This window comes from Ochotona curzoniae, unplaced genomic scaffold (assembly GCF_017591425.1).
Source record: "Ochotona curzoniae isolate NIBS_2020 unplaced genomic scaffold, NIBS_Ocur_1.0 scaffold_2453, whole genome shotgun sequence".
NCBI lineage: Eukaryota > Metazoa > Chordata > Mammalia > Lagomorpha > Ochotonidae > Ochotona > Ochotona curzoniae.
The window spans coordinates 9,064,582-9,084,158 of record NW_024467094.1 but is presented as its reverse complement, the minus strand read 5'-3'; the positions used below and the strand labels follow the sequence as shown (position 1 = coordinate 9,084,158).

The window sequence follows — 19,577 nt, the reverse complement described above, 5'->3', positions numbered from 1 at the left end:
CTTCACCTCTGCTGTGCAAATGGCTATCCTGTCCCCACATGTATCTACCTTGGCTGCGGGCAGCTGGCCTGGGGTCCTCAGGGCCCAGCATGGGTGGCCTCTGGGGGTCACTCAGGAAGCGGTGGAACCAGCGGCGCCGCAGCTGACGTAGCTCCGAGTTGCGGTTTCTGGGCGGCCAGCGGAGTCCAGGCGGTGGCCGGGCCAGGGGGCTCCGCAGCATGTCCATGTCGAGCAGCAGGTTGGGGCTGACGCGGGGGTCGTGCAGGGCCCTGCTGTCCAAAAGGCCCACGCCTAGGGCCACGGCAGCCACAGGCAAGGTCTGGAGGGGTGCGGGGGCCCGGGGCCCCTGAGGGAGGGCCACTCGGATCCGCTGCAGGAGCAGCAGGCTGCCTGTCATCAAGTAGGCGGCCGTGAGGAAGAAGAGCAGGAACTGTGTTCGACGGAGAATCTTCTGGAGTCGGAAGAAAGGTTTGGCCATGCCCCCTGGGTGGCAGGGCTGCCAGCTAGAGCCCAGGGATGGCTCCTAGCGTGTGGACAGGAGGGAGGCCAGGGCCTCTAGGGGTGTCATCCTTGCATGTTGGCTCCTGGAATCCGCCAGTGCTGTCCTGCGGTCACTGTTCTGGCCCTGGTGCCAGCAGCTGTTTCCAGGGCACCATGGTTTATCCCCGGAGGACCACTGGATTCTGCAGCTGCTGCTTCTGTCCTCGTGTCACCAACAGCCCCATCCTCGAGTTCTATCAAACTTCATCTGGCTTGGAAACCTGCAAAATGAAGAGAGACCAACTTAGACATAATGGGAGGGTCTCCTGGACCACGCCACTCCCTGGTAGGACCGTCCCACACAGGCCCCCGGCCACCCCATCTTATCAACAGGCAAGAACACCGGGCAGAGCTAGATGTCCCAGCTGTGTGCCACAGAGCAAGAGACTTCACCCCACCAGGTCCGGCAGCTCATCTGGGAAACGTACCCCAGCCCCTTGAGTGACAGTGGAGAGCTGGTGGTGACAGTAGCAGCAATGGGAAGGCGGCAGGTCGGCAGTAGGCCCACACCATGCTTCCTGTGTGCCGGGCATCTGCTAGCCACTTTACACATAGCCTATTTACCCACCACACCGATCCAAGGAGGAGGCTTTAGTGATTATTATTCCCATTTTCGTGGGTGAGGAGACTGCAGCCAAAGCCGGCAAGGCAAATTTCCCCCAAAGTTACACAGCTGGTAAATAGAGTCCCACACTTGGGAACAGAGCCTGTGCTCTTCTAAAAAAAAAAAAAATCCACACGTATGTATTTGCAAAGCAGAGTTATAGAAAGGGATGTCTTCTTTCTGGTGGTTTATTCCTCCAAATGGCTGTGATTAGCCTGGGCTGGATCAGGCTGAAGCCAGAAGCTTCATCCGGGGTCTCCCAAGTGACTCCTGGGGCCTAAACATGTGTCCCAACTTCTACTGTTCTCCCAGGTACACTAGCAGGGAGCTGGGTCAGGAGTGGAGCAGCTGGGATCTGAATCAGTGCCCATATGGGATGCCAAGCAGTGGCTTAATGCACTATGCTACTGCACCAGTCTGAGCCTGTGCTCGCAACATGAGACACCATCACATGGAAGTGCACCTGGTCCAGGCAGGGGCATACAGCAGGTGTCTCGACATGTATATAACCAGCAGTCTCTCAGACGGTCCTGGGACATGAGCTGTGCTTTAGAAAGACGTTTTGCAGAGGCTAGTTGCCGGAGAGGGAGTGAGTTAAGTCTCTGCCTCTTCTACCACCAGCCAAAGGTGCAGCCGAAGGTGGCAGGGTCTCTGAGCAGCTGCTGGGACTCTGGCTGCAGCTCCCACATGGCATCTCTGAAGTGTGCTGTTGGGTTTGGCACAGGTGCCTGCAGCTGCGACGAGCCGGGCTGCTGTGCGAGGCAGCCCCAGCACAAGGGCAGCCTTGTCCCAGAAGAAAGGCTCGCAGAAGCGTGACTAAGCCACTGCCCCGTAACTAATGGGGCCAGGACCCCTGCTGGGCCCTGCAGCTGCTCAATGGCTGCTCTGTGCACGGGGACAGATGGCCCGTGTGACAGCAAAGACAATGTTTAGGCTCTGGGGGCCAGCATTCCAGGCTCCCACCCCACAGCAGAGGCTGAAGGCCTAAAGGGGGCCCCAGGTTCTAGGCCTCCACGGAGGGCAGGACCATAGACATGGGGCACGGGGCACCAGGCCCATCCCATCAACTAGGGCAGGGGTTGGGGATGGCAGGTAAATAATGGCAGTTAGCCTCCAAGGCAGGAAGTGGATTCACAAGGGCCTTGAGCTGATATTGCCTAAGCTGATGCGCCTGCCGTGTATGCGTGTCTTCATGTGTGTGAGCACATGTGTGCACTGTGTGCGTGCAGGTACGCATGCATGTGCCCGGCCCTCCCCAGACAGCCTTGTCTGATTTGTACAACCACAGAGAAAATCCCACGGAATCCTGACTGATCCCTTCCGCCTTCAGCTCCGGCCCCTCCGATCCGGCTTCCACGGGCTGCCAAGGGCGAGCTTCCAATGCTCAAATCGCATCATGGCGCTCCCCACTTAAAACCCCTTTCAATAGCTCCTGTGGCTTTAGGGATCAGCTCCAAGCACCTTAGCCTGACACACACGGTCCCTCCCTTGCACGATCTGGCCTGTCTGGCCTCATCTTCTGCCAGACTCTTCCTCAAGTTTCCCCCCCACCTCATACTCAACATCCTTCTCGCCTCCCCCGACCCCCGCCCTACAGCAGTAGAACCACCTGTCAGCAGGATGCCCTCAAGTCTCTCCCTCCTGCACCTGGCAAAGCTCCACATATCCTCCAAGGTTCAGCTCACACATCACCTCCCCAGGAAGCCTTCCCTGACTACCACCACCCACTGGCCTAGATCTCTCACTGCTCCCACACCTTGTGCCAGCCCCACGCACCAACAACTTCTATCCTGAGACAACTAGAATTGTCCACTTCCGTGTCAATCCATCTAGAAGACCTGCGACAGGCTCGAGGGCAGGGGCCAAACCAGATTCACTCTTGTCACTCCAGGCCCCCCTCCGTTTGAAGCCCAGTCTGCCTGGGATACCCAGTGCTCTCTATTCTGAAGATATTTCTGTAAATACCCAAGAGGACAGACAGGCAAGCTCTGAACTCAGAAACCTGCTCCCTCAAGGCAGCAACATCTCCTCGTCGCTCTGTGGACAGAGCTGGACACACAGGTGAAAGGGGGCAAGGCATGGCACTCGGGCCGCCCAGCTGGGCCTTGCAGAGCTAGCAAGAGCGTCCGACTCTGGCAGGGGCTCTTCCCCTTTAGCACAAGGATCTCTTCTGTTCACAGAAGGGCTCCAGTTCCACTACTGGGATTGTCACAGCAAGGAAGCCTAAGAAGCCACACAGAAGGGGAATGGTGGCACCTGCCATGAGAACAAAAGTTTCTGATGAGCCCCGTTTGTTTTTCACAGCCGGGTATGTGTGGTATGAACAAATCTATTTTGTAGCCCATCTTTGGGTATCTGACAACAGCCGACCATGGGCTCATGGGGCTACTCGATCAGGACTCATTCTGTTTCTGGCTCCCCAAAGTCCTCTCTGCTCAGAGTTAGGGAAGCACTTACTTCCTTGGTCTTGTGGTGTCCACACAGGGGACAGCCACCTGCAGGTTTCCTGCAGAGCCATCGCTGCAAACTTATAAAATCAGACAACTGCCTCCCCACACAGAATACTCACCAAGGTGGGCTGGGCAAGAGGGAGGGAATCTGGAAGCTGTCCCCTTCCCCAGGCTTCCTCTTCCCCATTTGCTCTCCCTGCTTGAGGCTGACAGCACACAGCTTAGCAAGGCCTTGACAATGAATGTTTGCTGAGTGACTGAACCCCGAGGAGGTCTGCGGGTAAGGCCAGGAGACTTGGCGCATCCGTGCAAGGGCCTGCAGCCAAGCCACAAGGTAAGGCAGACAGCGGCAGCAGCCAGCACCCGGCAGGCATTTAGCTGCTGCCCGTCTGCACCAAGCCGCCCGCGGTGCTACAGCACCCTGAAGCCAACAGGCCCTGCAGCAGGTCGGTATAGATCATGGCAAGGGGCAGGGCCTGAGGTTCCTCATCTGTTCCAGTCAGCACTGGCCTGGGACAGGACCGGGCAGTGAACAGGACACCCCTATCACCTACAGCCTTTGGCCTGCACTGGGTAAGCTAGCACAAGAGACCAGCAAGGACAAGGCCTTCAAGAGCTGTGCCACAGGTGACATCAGGGCCAAACCTCTCCCATCCCCTGCCCTTAAGACAACCTCTTAACCCCCTGCTCAGTGGGGTTAGCCCCGCATCTGCTTGAAGGTGATCACTGCCAGGACAGTCATTGGCTACGGCCTGTTCTCTCCAGTGCCACCCTCTCCTAAGCCCTTGCAGCTTTAACAAACAGGCCCTACAGAGCTGTACCCTTGCTTGCACCCCTCCCTGACACCACACGAGCCTCTTGCTGAATAAGAGCTGAAGTCACCAAGGCTCAGCAGTTACAAGCTCATGGCTGAGGTCAGATCATCCAGGACCAGGATTCTGACCCAGGACACCTGTTCCTGGAGAGCCCACCCTGGACCACCAAACTTCCTGCCTCTCTTCCCACACCAGCTCTGGCTTCGCACAAGGCAAGATTTATTCTTGAAAGGAGTAGAGTGTGCCTCCGTCAGCGCCTTTTGAAAGCCTGCCAGGCCAAAGCTCCTGGAGACGATGCTAACACATGGCATCCTCCTGAGCCAAACCTCCCAGACTCTGCCACGTGTGGATGGTTCCGGCCTCCTGGCACTGGCTGCGAGGCAGCCTCAGGGTCCCTCCCCACCTTTGGATCCATGATATTTTCCTTTCCCTCCACTACCCCCTCCCTGGAGATATGCGACCTGGTGGCACCCCCTATCCTGAAACCCCAGAGTGCTTCAGGAGGAGACTGGCTAGGCTTTGTAATCCCAGCCCAAGGTTCCGCCTTGTCAGGATGGGGGCACACACTAAGCCCTGCCAGGTGGGGTCATCTGGGGGCTACAGAGCAGGACACTCCTGGAAGCCTCAGGCAGAGCAGGGCAGGAACCTAAAGCAGGTGGACTCAGCAAACCTGAGCTCGTGCCTGTTGCGGTGATGGCACCCAAGCCCCAGAGAGGCAGCAGTCACCTGAGGTCAGGAGGGGGTGAGGAGGCAGCTGCTCTGCAAGGTTGGGGGTGCCGAGAGCAAGCGATAGTCGTAGTCAGGGGGTGAGGATGAGAAGCAGGGGACAGTGGGATGAGGGCAAGGCCTGGAGCCAGCCTAGGCTGGGGTACAGTCATGTGACTTTTCTATCTCACTTCCCCACCCTAGCTCGAGGGGACAGGCAGTGTCAGCTGAGGGGAGGATGACTTTACACATGCTCAGAAGGGCCTGTGGTCACTGCAGCCAAGGCCGTGACACCCTGGGGACGCAGAGCCACATGCTACCAGCAGGGCAAGAGCCACAAAGCTCAGGGGACAGAATCAGAGTGTCGCTCTCCAGATGGGCAGGAGAGGGGTCCCCAGGTGCCAGCGGCCCAGAGCCTGTGCTTCGGGAACCTCATCAAAGATACACAGGGGAACCTCCAGCCGAGCTCGGTGACTCAACCCCTCCAACCCTCCCCCTCCACCAGCCCCATGTTCACTCAAGCTCAGCACCTGTCTTGCAGGTCCCAGCAGGGACCCTTCTTGGGTTAGTCCTCCCGGCCCCTACCTCTGAATATTCTGTTTAGAGCCGTGAGCCCTAAGCTGAGTGCCCCAGGGCAGCTCAAGCTACTGCAGTGGCAGAGATTGCTATCTGCCTGCCTCCCTCCCACCCGGCCCCCATCCAGCAGGACTCTCAAGAGCCTCCTAGCCAGCAAGGCTCTGCTCTCCTGCCACCTCCGCCCCTCCCCCCCAGAAGCCTCCCTGATCCTAGAATGAATGCTGTTGCATACTGTGCCTGCTAATGTCCCCACACCTCTGCCCACCTCTGGGTGGGGGCACAGGGCAGGTCCCAGGAGCTGAGTGCTCCTGGCTACTCCCTGATGCTCAAGCAAGCCCAGAACCCATTAAACACAAAATGTCTGGACCCGTGGGTTGGCCCATCATGGTCTGGGGGCAGGGGGTGGGAGGCACTGATTTCTGACTCTTCTCAACTTTAGAGGAAAGATGAAATAAAATCCTTAGAAAATTATTCCTTTAAGGGGTTCATACACAGAGTGAGGTCTAAACTCAATTCACTGCAATGACAAGAAAGCCCCCTGAGAACCAACCCCCCCCATTCATAGAAATAAGAACAAATTATCATACACAACATGGATGATCACAGTGTGTGAACAAGCAGCTGGATGAACGGATGAAGGCATGGGCTACCCTCAAACGCGTGAGGTCACGCATTACCTCATTCCCCATGCAGACGCAGGACACTACGAAGGCAGACGGAACTCAAGTTCTCCGATGCCAAGTGCACGGTATGCGTGCTAGCCCACACGGCCTCCCCTGCTCAGCCCCCAGCACCAAGTCAGGAGCTGGCGCTGCAGAGCCAGGGCACAAGCACAGGGGCTGGCGTTTTCCTGATCGAGTCTGTTGGTCTGGAGCCCAGGCCACTTTTGGCGTTGTTTTTAAAGTGACCCATTGTGTTCATCTACTGGGGTGCTTCCTCTGCTTCGTGGTGGACCTCCGCCCCAGGGCTGTCTGAGACTCTCCTCAGAGTTTGGCAGGTAAACAGGTGTCTAAAGTCAACTGAGCGGACTGGGTAACACTGAGCAAGTGAGTCAAGGACACAACTGGGGTTAGCCTGGTCCTCCTTTGGGCTATGCCTGTCCCTCGCATAGGGACTCATACTACCGGAGCTGACCCAACACACCCTGGACACGGTGGATCTTGTGCCAAGGCGGCTCACAACCCCAGGGTTCTCCAGTCTCAAGGGGACGGGAAGTCAGGTGGAGAGGAGGTCCCATTTTTCCAAGGGACTTCAGGCAGGCCCGCTAAGTGTATGGACAGAATCAGGGCATAACCCAGAGAAAACCCGTATCCCAAGCAAAGCTCTAGCACCTGTAGCCGGCAAGCTGGCAGCAGCCACACTCCACCCAGGGCAAAGTGCTGACCTCCATCCGGCCTTGCCACCTGGGCTCCAGCACTTGATAAGTCACCCCACTCCTGACCCCCAGCTAGGGGCTCTCAACATCCACCAACCCCAGCGCCTCCATGAGCTGGCATGTGCGGCTCCAGCTGTTACAGGCTTGAAAATGTAAAGTACAGGGAGGTAGGAGGTAGGAGGTCCATTCTGACAGCTGCAGTGGTGGGGTCCCAGAACAGGGCTTGGGGGAAAGGGATGGAACCCCTGCTCGAGAAAGCACTAGAATGGAGGGTCCCCTCTCCTCCCCGTGCGGAGGCAGACCTGAACAGGTACCACGCGCGAGGCTGGATGCCCTGTAAAGCTCGGTGCTGCGTTGGTAAGGCTGCCCCGACGCAGGAGACCCGGCCATGAATGCTGCCGAGCAGCTGCCTCCCTACCCGCCCCTCCAACACACACACACACACACACCACTCCGCCCCAGGAAAGAGGCAAAGCTCCACTCTGGGTAATTTTCCGGACAAAATCCAGAACGTTTCTCTTTCGCCTCTGCCCCAGCTCAAGTTCTCCGCGAGACTGGAGAGCACGGTCCACGCACCGGAAGCCTGGCTCGGTGGCAGAATGACAGGGACTGCCGCGGAGGGAGGCAGAGCGCCCCAAATCCCACCCTTGCCCCTTCCCCGGGCCCCGGCTGCGGCGCCGCCTCCACCGCCCCGGAAATTCAACGGGCTAGTGCGGCTCCCGGAGAGGACACGGCGTGAGCACCTGCCCTCCGTGTCCCCGCCGCACCCCGACTGTTGCCAAGCGAACCTCCCCCCTTTTCCCCCTGCCAAGCCGCCCCAGTCGAAGGGAAGGCGCACCCCCTCCCCCCGAGAGCCCACCCCGAAGCCAGAGCAGGTGCAGCCCCGCCGCGCTCCCCGCTGCGTCTTTACAAACTTGTCTGGCCGTGGCAGCGAAGGGTGGATGAGGAGAACCCAGCTCGCAGCCCGCACGGGGGGGTCCTGGCGGGAGTCCCCCGGGAGACAGGACTCACCCCAAGATCGCCGTGGGTTGGGGCGTCTGAATCAGCAGCCACGCGTCCGCTTCCCGGGGCGCCGAGCCCGCAGCCCCGCACTGCCCGGTGCTGAAACGCGCCCGGCGCCCGCACACCCCCCGGCGCCTGCGGCGAGCGGACGGACGGACGCGCCGGGCACACGGCGCCTCTCCCCGGTTGGCTGGGCTGCGGGCGTCCGGGCTTGAGCCGCGGCGGCAGCGCGAGCGGGCGGGCGCGGAGCCGGCAGGCGGGCAGGCGGGCGGGCGGGCGAGCGAGCGGGCGCCCGGCTCTGCACATGCTCACTCGCGCGGCCCGGGCGCAGCGGCCGGCCGCCTCCGGGTCCTAGCGGCGTCGCCGCGCACGCCTGGCCGCTCGAGGGAGGGGTCTCGGCCAGGCGGGAGAGCTGGGGCCCCCGAAACCGGCCGGTGCGCTCCAGAGACCAACACCCGGACGGACCGCCGCCGCCGCCGGAGAGCCAGTCGTGGCGCCCACCCTGGTGCACACGTGCACCCGCGGCGCCAGAGCCTTGCAGCCCTTAACGCACACGCCAGGGCGCTCACACTCGACCCACGGACGCAGAAACGCACCGGACGCCGCCGCCGCCACCGCGGTGCCCCCAGGGCGCGCACAGAGATGGACGCCGGCGTGACACAAACGCACGCCCGACCCCGCTTCACTGACATCGATTCACACACCGTGCCAGTTTGGCTTCACTCTCATCAACAAACTGGGACCCCGGCCCCGGCACACAGGCGCGCATGCATGGCTGCGTAGTTTGTAGGGATTAGGGACAAACACACAGTGCCAGATACGCACTAGATTGCCGTCCCATGCGGGGCGAGACCCGGCCAGCCATGGTTTCGCACAGATGCACAAGCACCCTGCGGCTGTCCGACACAGAATCGCAGCCGTCCAAACCAACGCCCGGGGAACCACCTCCGTGCTCACTTGGGGCTCTGCCACGAGCTTGTTCTGCTGCCTGCCTTAGGCACCATAGCCCCCATCGGCATCGCACGCGCCAGAGTCCATTGAAGGACACGTTCTTGCAGGGAGGGACATGCTAGGCATTTACTCAAGGCTCTCTCTCTCTTTCTCTCTCTCTCTCTCTCACACACACACACACACACGCACACACACACACAGGTGGAGAGATACTGAGCAAGCTGTCACATGGGTCTATACACAACCTCCTTAAACAAAGGCTGGATCCAACCTTGAAGATCTCCCCTCACACCCACACACGCACACACACTGGGCATCACCCAGGTCTCAGCACCCATCCTGTCTGCCAGGTGCACCCATGGGCCTGGTCCTTACCCAGGGTCAGCGAGCCACTCCCGAAGTGGAGCAGGTGGCTGTGGCTCTCTGCCCGTCTTCATGCGAGGGAGTTCCATGCCTCTGACTCCCGCTAGGGGCAGAGCTGCTTGGCCAGGCTTGGAGGAGGCTTTCAACAGGTGCAGGGCGGCTGTGAAAGAAAGGTTCGTCTGCGAGCCTGGGAGAGCTCAGCTTAGTGCAGCTCAGCTATGGGCACCTGGGGCGAGAGGAGGGTCCCTGAGGCCTCCCCAGTGCCTAGCCATAAAAGCTGACTGTTCTGCAGCGCTGGGCACCCCACCCACATTCCAGGCTTGCCGGAAAAGCACCACCCTGTGCACTCACATCCTTTGCAGAAAGTGAAGCAACCCAACTGTCTGGCTTATAACTCATGGTGACCCCGCAGGCACCAAAATGTGTCCCCTTCACAACGGAAGCCCTTGAGGCCCCAAGCGGGCCACTGCCCTGGGTTCACAGCAGGAAGGGTCCCAAGGGACTGGAGACCAGTTCCTCAGGGAAGCTGGGCATGGTCCTGTAGCTTGTGGGAAGAGGAGCTGACCTGGCGGCCACTAGAGAGTGGCTTAAAGAAGACAGAAAGAGGTTGCAGGGTCTCTGTGCCCTCTATGCCCTCTGTGCACATCCCACCTGCCCCGCAAGCCCTTGGGGAGCTGCACCTGGCCTCGCCGTGGAGACACCGCTGTGCGCACCTGCGACACCAGGGGGAGATGCTGAGGCCCAGGACGCAGAGGAGGATGTACAGGGCAGCTTGGGCGGCAAAGGGGCCAGGAACGAATCAGCATTGGGAGGAAACCTGTCCACTTGCAACCCTCAGACCCTTCCGCCCCCCCCCCCCAGCCTCCCGCCGCAACCGGCAGTGGTGACAGATAAGAGGGTGCAAGGAGACACTGAACTGGGTCTGATAACAGAGTCACTGCCAACTCCAGACCCAAGCTGTGCCCCACAGCCCTCTGCCCCATCCCTCCAGAGAGCTGGGACTGTTGGGTAACCATTTGCTTATCACCTATGTGCATACCTCCAAGGCAACCGTGAAAGGAGAGCCTGTCATCCCAGGGGCTTCGCAGGTGCTCCCACAGGAATGCCCCACACTTCTAGTTCCTGCCGCTCCCAGCGATGCCTACAGGTGGGCAGCTCCCAGGTTAGAGGATGCAGCAGCTCCATGATATCAGGGGCCAGGTGTGACCTCTCTGCCCTTCTGTGCACCCCTTGTTGTAAGCATTACGTGTGACTCCCTAAGTGGTAATGTCCAAAGACAGGAGTCTGCCTTCCCATAGAGAAAGCAAAACTATCCCCCACCCCTGGTCCCATTGATAGGCCCCATGAAGGCAACCAGCTGTGTGTGCTGCCTAGAGACACTGTGCATTTGGAGGCTAAAGGGCTTTGCAACATTAGCCAGAAGGAATTCAGGGGAGGCTTCCCGGAGGAGGTGCCACTTAGGCTGACTCTTGGAAAAGAAATAGGCGTCATCTGAGTCACCAGGAGCAGGGGTTACTGCAGACAAGGGTTGAGAGCATCCTGTGAAAGGCAGGGATGTGTGAAGTCCAAGTGTGGTGCAGAAATGGCCAGGGCTGGAGCAAGGCCAGGGGCCTTGTGCTCACGTTCAGATCACTGACACTAGTGACCAAGGCCACTATGGCAGTGATGCCCTTCGCAGAGCACTCACCGAGCCGTCCCCAGCCTTGAGCGGCAGGCCTTCAGTGACTGCCTGGTCATCAGCACTGCATTTCTGCACCATGTTAACCTAAGCAGCCCAAGTGGCCAAGGGTAGGACGATGACGAGCCACGGGGCTGGGGGTGGGGCATGGGGCTCCAGCTCTGAGCAAGAAGCTCTTAGTGTGAGCCTCAGCACCTCTATCTGCAACTTAAAAAAAAAAAACCACCCATTGTGAAGTGCTCATAAAATCAAATGAAATGTGTGCGTGTGGTGCACAAATACTATGGCATCCATTGCAGTATAAGCACATAACACGTTTTAGTCAATATCACAATGAAAGACTTTTTTTTCCTGCAGACTTTGCTAAAGCCCAACAACGCTGCACCTGCCATGTTCTTCTGGTCACCCAGGCTGGCCACATCTTCTTGTCCTTCAGATGCCACCTCCCCAGAGAGGCCTGCCCTGACCCTCCAGCTACCGTTCCACCATCTGTCCACTTCCTAGTTCCCTGGAGAGCTGGTCGCCACTGCTTTCGGCACACTGAGGACTGACTCATCTGCTATCTCCTTCTCAACCCTCAGGGCCCTCATAGCTGGAATGGAATGCCCCCTGCAGACCCAGGGAACATCCTGGCTTATTGGGAACAGGCTGCACAGTGCCAGGCTTCGAGCTTGGCACACACACATGCTCACTGCACGTTTCTTAAATAAATAATTGATTTTTCAGATGCCAAGTCTTGAGCACTACATATGCTTAATGAACTCACGTGGTTCCCAATGCTCCATCTCACCCTCGCTCTGGCAGCAGAGTTATTCCCTGTTTGTAGCTGATCATCTCAGAGTCTGCTGGCCACAAGGGAGACCTGGAGGAAGAGTGCAATGGCTTGCTGCGCTACAGTCCCTTTTCTAGGAACCCGCAGTGGGAGAAGGAGGCGGGCACACCACCGACTTGCAAGGTATCTGCATCTGAGCATCATTCTCCCGCTCCTCCAAGTACCATCCTGCAGGAGGACCTGGGCTTGCCAGTATCAGAGCGGCCTCTGATGGTGGCCTGTGGAGCACTGTGTCACCCGGGGCCCATCCAGGAGAGCATGGCGGTTTCTCCCCCATTCTGTAGTGCTGTGAACTCTTTGGTTCCCTCTGTGCACTTGGACCTGAGGCTGCATCCAGCCCTTTGCTGGGCTGTGTATTTCCGTGCCTTCTCCTGTCAGTGCCGCAGCGACTTAACTGTGCCTCTGTAAGGATGCCAGAGGCACAGATGGTAATTGCACCCCCTGCTGAGTGAGCAGTGCCTGCAGACACAGTGGTGAGGGGGGCGGTGAGTAGGACAGTGGAGCTGTACCTGTCCGAGGTGGGAGGGGATCTCCCTGAATTTTGGGTCCATCTGGGAATGGCTGTTCTTCTAGGTGTGGGCGAAAAGTACCCAGAAAGGTTTAGGAATTAAGGAAGTGTGTGTGTGTGTTTCTTTTCCAGCCAGACCTAAGCAGTCTGTGTGGCCTCAGACAGTACTTACCCATCCAAGTCCCTCGTTGCCTGTCCCCATGGTGAAACGAGCCAGCTTTCGAGTTACAAGCTGCTGAGAGAAAGCAGAGGGACGAGGAGGCCATGCACAGGGACCAGCTCTGCTTCTCTCGTATATGTTCCGTCATTTCTTCTGTATATTAGTTTTTGATGAATCTGTGCAATGGGAACAATGTTTCATTTCTAGTGCATAGGTGTGTATTCGGTAAGGGACAGCCACGATGATTCACCTAGCTCTCACATGGCTGGCACTGAGATTAGAGTTGTTAGACTGGGGTTCCTCATTGCCTGCTTCCCTGGACACCCATCATGGACTCAAGGGCAGGAGCTGGGGGCACAAGCAGTGATGACCAGGAAGTGTCACCTGGTGGGTAGGGATCTTTCTCCTGCCTTCCTGGTGTGTACCTGCCCATAGACATAGGTGCTTAGTAGGAGAAATGCCTCGTCTTTGTCCCAGTTGATGAATTTTCTTACAAGGCACTTATGAACTCCTAGGTCATCTTCTAAGCAAACCTGCATGGTAGAGGTGGGTGCAGGGGCAGGTGTTTGGCTCAGTGGCTGAGTCACAGGATGAGACCCACGAGGGGTCTGGATTTGATATCTGCCTCTGGCCCCTGACCCTGTGAGGCAGTGGTGATGCTCAAGCCAGGGCAAGGGGCTTCCTGCCAAACAAGTGGAAGACCTGGATAAAGTTCCAAGTTTCCAGCTTAGGCCTTGGCCCAGCAGGCATCTGGGGAATGAACCAACTGATGAATGCTTTTTTCTGCCTGTCTATCTCACTGTTTTTCTGCCTTGAAAGCAAGCAAGGAAGCAAGGGAGCTGGTTAGCTAGCTTCTGGAACACCTTAAGCTTTAAAAATGATGAAAGAAGAGATGGATTCAGTTTAATCAACTTTTGATTTTGGAATAACTTTGAATTTACAGACAAATTGCCAAGGGAACAGGGTACTTTTGCCAAAGCTCACACTGGCTGCTCGACAGCTTGTACCATATTTCCCTGCTAACATCTGAGGATGTCACACCAGGTACCTTGAGCTGAGGTGTCAGGTATCTTGGTCCTTTCTTGTCTGTGTGGTTGTTTCTCCTTCTCCCCTTACCTGTTGTGACCCTGACACTGGCCAGGGCCAGAAGGGGGGGTCCCATTTCCAGCCTTCAAATGTCTCTAAATCCATGGGTTTGGAAGGCAGAGGCATCATGGGATGACAGATGCTGCCTCCCTGGGTGTAGGGATATGGGCCACACTCCAGGAGGAAAGCAGAGTTGGTCAGTGTTGTGGGAAAAGGCAGGGCCAGGAGCTGCCACAGGGGAGATGCTAGCAGGACCAGGGCTGGCCAAAGAGCAGTCTTGGAGAAAGCATGGCATCAGGTTCATGGAGGCAAACCTTGTGTGCTAGACTCACTTACTCCTCACCTATGGCCTTCTCATCCCGGGCATCCTGGTGGCACAGGGAGCTCCCCTGAGGCTCTGTTTCCAGCTCTGCACCTTCTCCCTAACCTGCACAGACTTCTGCACTCCAACAGCTGGCAGGAGACAGCACACCTGTGCCAACAGGGGCAAGCATGTGTCAGAAGCATCCTTCTTTGAGCTTTCTGCTCTGATCCCTAACTTTTAGCCCCACTGTGAATCCTGCTGGGCTACCCTGTTCCCTGCACCATTGTCGCTCAGGCTACACTGACCCACATGGCTCACCCCCAGTGGCAGCTAAATGCAGGGGCTCCGTCTCCATCTGTCGTTATACCATCGTGCCACTTCAGCCTCACAAGGCTCCCATTCTGCTGGTTCTTCCCCTCTCCATCTGCCTGGTCACTGCTTTGCTCTCCACCCACCCTGTGTCCCTGCTGCCTGCCCTGCACCTCCCCATGGGATGCTCTGAACACATTCTGTCCCCTACCCGACAGCATAGCTCCCTCTCCTGCCTCTGCAGCCTCCTGGGGGCTGTGACCTGCCATCCCATTACACACACACACACACACACACACACACACACACACACACACACACTCACACACACTGGGCTCCTCTCTCATCAACTCCCTCTGTTCCATCCCTACCACCCCTTGTGTGGAGCAGCCTCTCCCCCTGTTCTGCCTGCCCTGCCCTGAGGATACGACTGCATCCTGACCCAAAGTCTGTACCCTCTGTGAGGGTCCCATGATCTGCAGAGACAGCTGCAGCTCTGGAGCTCAGCCCGCCCTCCACCAGCGCCCCCTGAGGTTGTCCTGCATTCCCTGTCACCCCCTCCACTGGGCCTGAGATGTCCTATGCCTGGAGTTTGCCTGTTTCCTTCCTTCTGCTGAGAATACCCTCTCTGTGCTACCTCTGTTTCCAAGATTTCCACTTTCCAGGACCCTGTGCAAATGCCACCTTCTCCCTGAAGCCTTCCCAGATTCCACACCTGAATTTGAATCTCTGCCTCCCCGCCAGTCTTTCGATGGCTTTTGCTGGGTGCACACACAAGGCCAAGGTAGAGAAGCACAGGTGTCAAAGCAGCAGATAAGGGTGAGTGTGCGAGCTGTGGATCTTTTCAGATCCTTCCTGTCCCTGAAAGAGCTAACGTCCCTCACCTGCCCCCAGCTGAGGAAGGCAGATGTCATTATGACTGGAAAGGACTAGGCTGGATGCCTCTCATGACCTTGTGAAATGTCCTATTTCAGTCCCATTATGAACACTGACGGCTCAGCCACTGAACCCAGGCCGCACGGCCAGTGAGCAGAAAAGCAGGAGTTGGAGCTCAGGTGGATGGGTCTTCAAAGGACCCGACCCCGTGAGCACTACCCCAGTCACCAGCCCCACCCACCTACCCACACCCACATCCCACCCCATGGGTGTACCCTCTGCTTCCGCTCCTGCACAGCAGTTCATCCTCAACACTCAGGCAACTCCCATCTCCTAGATGAAGATGGAAATTCATAGGAAGGGCACTTGCTGAGTCATCAGGAAGAGAGGACTTGGTCAATGTCCCTGTCAGAGCCCAGGGGACCAGGGGAGGGAGGCAGGGATGCTGCTCTCTTGGAGGTCCTTGAGCAGGGAGCCTCTGGAGAAAGCGGGGGTGGGGGAGGAGAAGTCATAGAAGAAAGAAATTCAAGGCCCTGCTTGGCATTTGCCCAGTGTGAAGACCCTGGGGTTGGTGGGCATGTAGGCAGGAAGAAGCTGCTCCTCAGAAAGACATAAACTAGAAGAGAGGAACAAGTCTCCTCGATAAGCCAAATGTCCCTCCCAGTTCCACCTTTTGCCTTCTATGGTTTTCCCTAGAGGTAGCAGGTGCTAGGAAGGGGACAAATACACAATGGATCCAGAAACTCGCTGCCCACTGCAAGCTCTGCAGACCAGGCCAACTCTGTCCCTTGTCAGCGTCAACTTCTATATCTGCAAAATGGAGCTCCTGGGACTGCAGGGAGATCTGAGGGTCTGCAGGACTGTGTATCACATGCTGCCTGCATGACCCCACCACACTTTCTTGCTTCAGGTGTTTGATCTGTAGATTGAGTGTTTCAAGGTCACTGAGGGTCTGCAGTGGATAGGGTTCAGCAAGGACATGTTCCATGCATGTTCCTGGAAGCTCCCTTCTCCCTCTACTTGTTGGCTAACTTTCTGAACTGGGTTGTATGGGAGGCAATGACCTATTCCCACATCTGGGAGTTGTGGGACCTGCTGGGGTGGAGAATTGGAGGGTGAGGGTGTAGGAGAAGACTGGAGCAGACGGGGGCCCTGTGGAGGGTGTCTGTCTACCTCAGGCCCTGCCAACCCTGTTTGTATCCAACCAGGCAGCTCAGAAGACCAGGAAACCATTTGAGAGCAGCAGGAGTCCGAATGGATGGGGAAGAATATTCTAGACTGGGAAGGGAATGGTGTGGCTTGGCACAGCAAAGCTACCTGGATACCCAGGCCAAGGTGAGGAATTCTCTGGGTTGATGGAGGTAGAACTGCATTGGCAAACCCTAAGGTATCCAGTACCTGTCCTGGAGCAAGATGCTGAGTTTGCTGGAAGTTTCTTACCAGTGGCTGGAAACTGCCTTATGAGCCAGGAGGCAGAGGGGAGGATCCTGGACATCACTTAGGGACTTGCCAACCTATTGCCATAACAGCCAGTGGTAGGCACAGGAAGAAGGGTCTCGTGGCTTAGGAATAAATTTGGACCTTAGAAACATGGGCTGAGTTTGGGACAGATAGCTGGGGCTACCCATCCCCTTCAGGGCCCTGGGTGAGGAAGCACTTGACCCATCGCCCACTCCCCACTCCTGGCCCCAGGCTGTGGGACCAGTACCTCCTGGCAGGTGACAGGGCTTTGGTGTACATCAGCCAGTTCCCAGCAAGCTGCAAGCAGCAGGGAAATGAGAAGTGACAGCAAGTGTCAGGAGTCACTGAGCTAGTGTCACCTCGATTTCCAGGGAGACAGAGCCAGCTCCAAGTGATCCTGGCACCTCAGGGATCCCTGGTCCCTGCAGAACCCACGTGAGAGCAGCATAAGCCACACCCCAAGTCTACCCTTGACCTCTAGGGCCCCAGACCACTCCCGCTCACACCCCAGGGATCCCTGCTCCATCCCATCTCCATGGCCGACCATCTACCCAGATCAAAGGCTCTCTTTGAGATAACCTCTTAGAGCATGCTCACTTACACAGGAATGACGGGGTCAGGCTCCCAGGAAGAATTAACGACTCCCACTGCAGGCAGATGGTTTTTCTGTCTCCGCTGACAGATCCGAGGGGGTCCTCTGGCTGCCCTGTCCTTCTCCAAATGGCACGGATTTAGGAAACAATCTAGATGATGCCCGTTTGCTGCCCAGCAGGCAGGGAAGGATTTCTCTCTTGAGAGACAAATAGGAAAAAATAGATTTCACCTGCAGGTGGGCATTCACAGTATCTAAAGCATGTGTAAAGCCAAGTCACTCCCCTTCTCAGCATTGTTCACGACCCCACACCCTCAGGGGTGGACACTGGGACCAGAGCCTTCTCGGCCCAGCCAAACTCACCTGCCATGTTGCATCTGCCTGACCTGTGGCTTTAGCCTCAGTTCCTGGATTTCCCAAACTGAGCTAGGAGCCTGCATTCAATCACAGACACACGTATACACACACACACATACATGAGCAAGTACGCAGTACATACATGTACACATAAACAACGCACACATCCATGTTGCAATTCTTCAGAGGCTGAAGATCACACACACACACAAGCATTGACATGCACACTCACACACATGTACCTGTGTGCAGCCACCCCCCACACACATACACATTTAAGTATTTGCTTATTTTCATCATGGCCCTGATGCTCTGTGCTCACCACAGTGTTCCTGAATCTCCTGGTCCTTCTTGTGGCCCTCAGCGAGTGGCTGGCCCCAGTGCTCAGGGAGAAGTGCAGTCATCGGCTGGGAACAAGGCACAGGACCGTACCTGGGCCCAGCCCCTCTCAGAGGCTCAGCCTCCTGTGAGGAACAAGGAGTGTGCACTGGCAGGGTGCGGCACCCTGTCCTCTTTCGGCCCTGTTGCTCAGGAGGACACAGGCCCAGGCCTCTGGTGGGGGCAGCTGGACCACTGTGCCATCACTCCCTGCTGCAGCTGGTGCAGTCGCCCACGCCAGCTTATTTACGATGCTTTTAGCTCCAAGCGGACCCATTTCCGAACTCCTCTCTGAGACATAAATTATCCTAAAGGGCTGATCTGGATTGTGGTGGATGGACGGTGCCTAACCAGAAAGCACTCTTGCCTTTCAATAGTTTCCATCCAGGGAGAGCTATGGGTTTTTTTTTTTCCACCCTAATTGAGCATTTCGGAAAGTGGGAGGGGGTGGGGCACAAGCCTTCACGGGGTTCATTTGCAGGGAGAGCAATTTTGACTTATTAACCACTGTCAGCGTCAAAAAGATGCTTGCTAATGACTTCTATTTAAATATTTTCTTCCAGCTGGGGAATTTTTTTTTACACCGTGTTAATGGATTTGACATCCCCTAAATGAGTATTTTCCCATGGCAGCCTCTGAACTTTCTTGGTCAGATCCTCTCCAAGGGGTAAAGAGGTCCCAAATTCCCTAGAGAATAATGACACAGTCACCCACTTGTCCCCCATCTTGGCTTCTACGTGACCTTGTACAGGGAGGCACCTACCGAGTCCCACATGGGGCAGGTGTTTGAGTAGCTGAGGCACCTGTTGGGATATCTGCATCCTACATCCAAGTGCTGCAGTATGAGCTCTGGCTCCACTTCCCATTCCAGCTTCCTGCTAATGTGCACCCTGGGAGACAGCATGTGATGGCCCTAGTTGTGGAACCCCCGTCACTGACCTAGGAAATTGAGACTGAATTTCCACCTCTCGGCTTCTGCCTAGGCCACCTTTGCTGTGAAACAGCTCCCAGAGACCTCTCTGAGCTCCTCTTTCAAATAAATAAAATTGATAAGCAAACAAGTTATTAACGCAATCTTAAGACCACTGGTTTCTCAAAACATCTCAGTATCGCCCCAGCATTAAGTTTTCCAAGGCCCACCCTGCCCTTGCCTTGGACTAAACATCCTCTGGGCTTTCTCCTGAGCCCCACGTGGGAGGTAGCCGTGGTGAAGGCCCCCAACTCCTATCTGTCTGTGTGGGGTCCCGTGCAGGCAGGCTCGCAGGCTCCAGCTGCCAGAGAGGCCTGCTCCTGGCTTGGGGCCCTGCTGTGGCCTGCCACCTGGCATTCTTCTTCATTTATGAGTAAGAGACCCCCTTCTCATTTTGCACCAAGCCCTACACACAAAGTAGCCAAGCATGTCCAGGGTCATCGTGGTCCCCTCCTCGCTGCATCTTCCTCTGCACAAGGCCTTCCTGTCCCTGGTCCCTTTAGGAGAGGTAGGACAGCCCAATGCGTGGACAATGGCCGAGGCCACAGTGCTTACCTCTGCTCTCCCACTGCTGACCGACGTGATTATAGTGTCTCAGAACCTTAGATCTCCCATCTGAAAAGTGGGGTCCTCGTTCCCCCTACTTCCTGAGCTGCCGCAGAGACCAGCTGAGGGTCCTTCACAG

At 56.9% G+C, this 19,577-nt stretch overlaps 1 protein-coding gene across 1 annotated transcript in view; it reads right to left on the bottom strand.

The window, feature by feature from the left end:
- WSCD1 (WSC domain containing 1) overlaps positions 1-9,527 on the bottom strand; it is a 32,110-nt gene extending 22,583 nt beyond the window's left edge. Inside the window, exons 1-2 of the mRNA XM_041000593.1 lie at positions 9,394-9,527; positions 49-761 (exon numbers count right to left, since the gene is read on the bottom strand). Coding sequence (XP_040856527.1) covers positions 49-478 — 430 coding nt within the window. The 5' untranslated portion in view covers positions 479-761; positions 9,394-9,527. The remainder of the gene's footprint in view (positions 1-48; positions 762-9,393) is intronic.
- Positions 9,528-19,577: the final 10,050 nt, after the last annotated feature.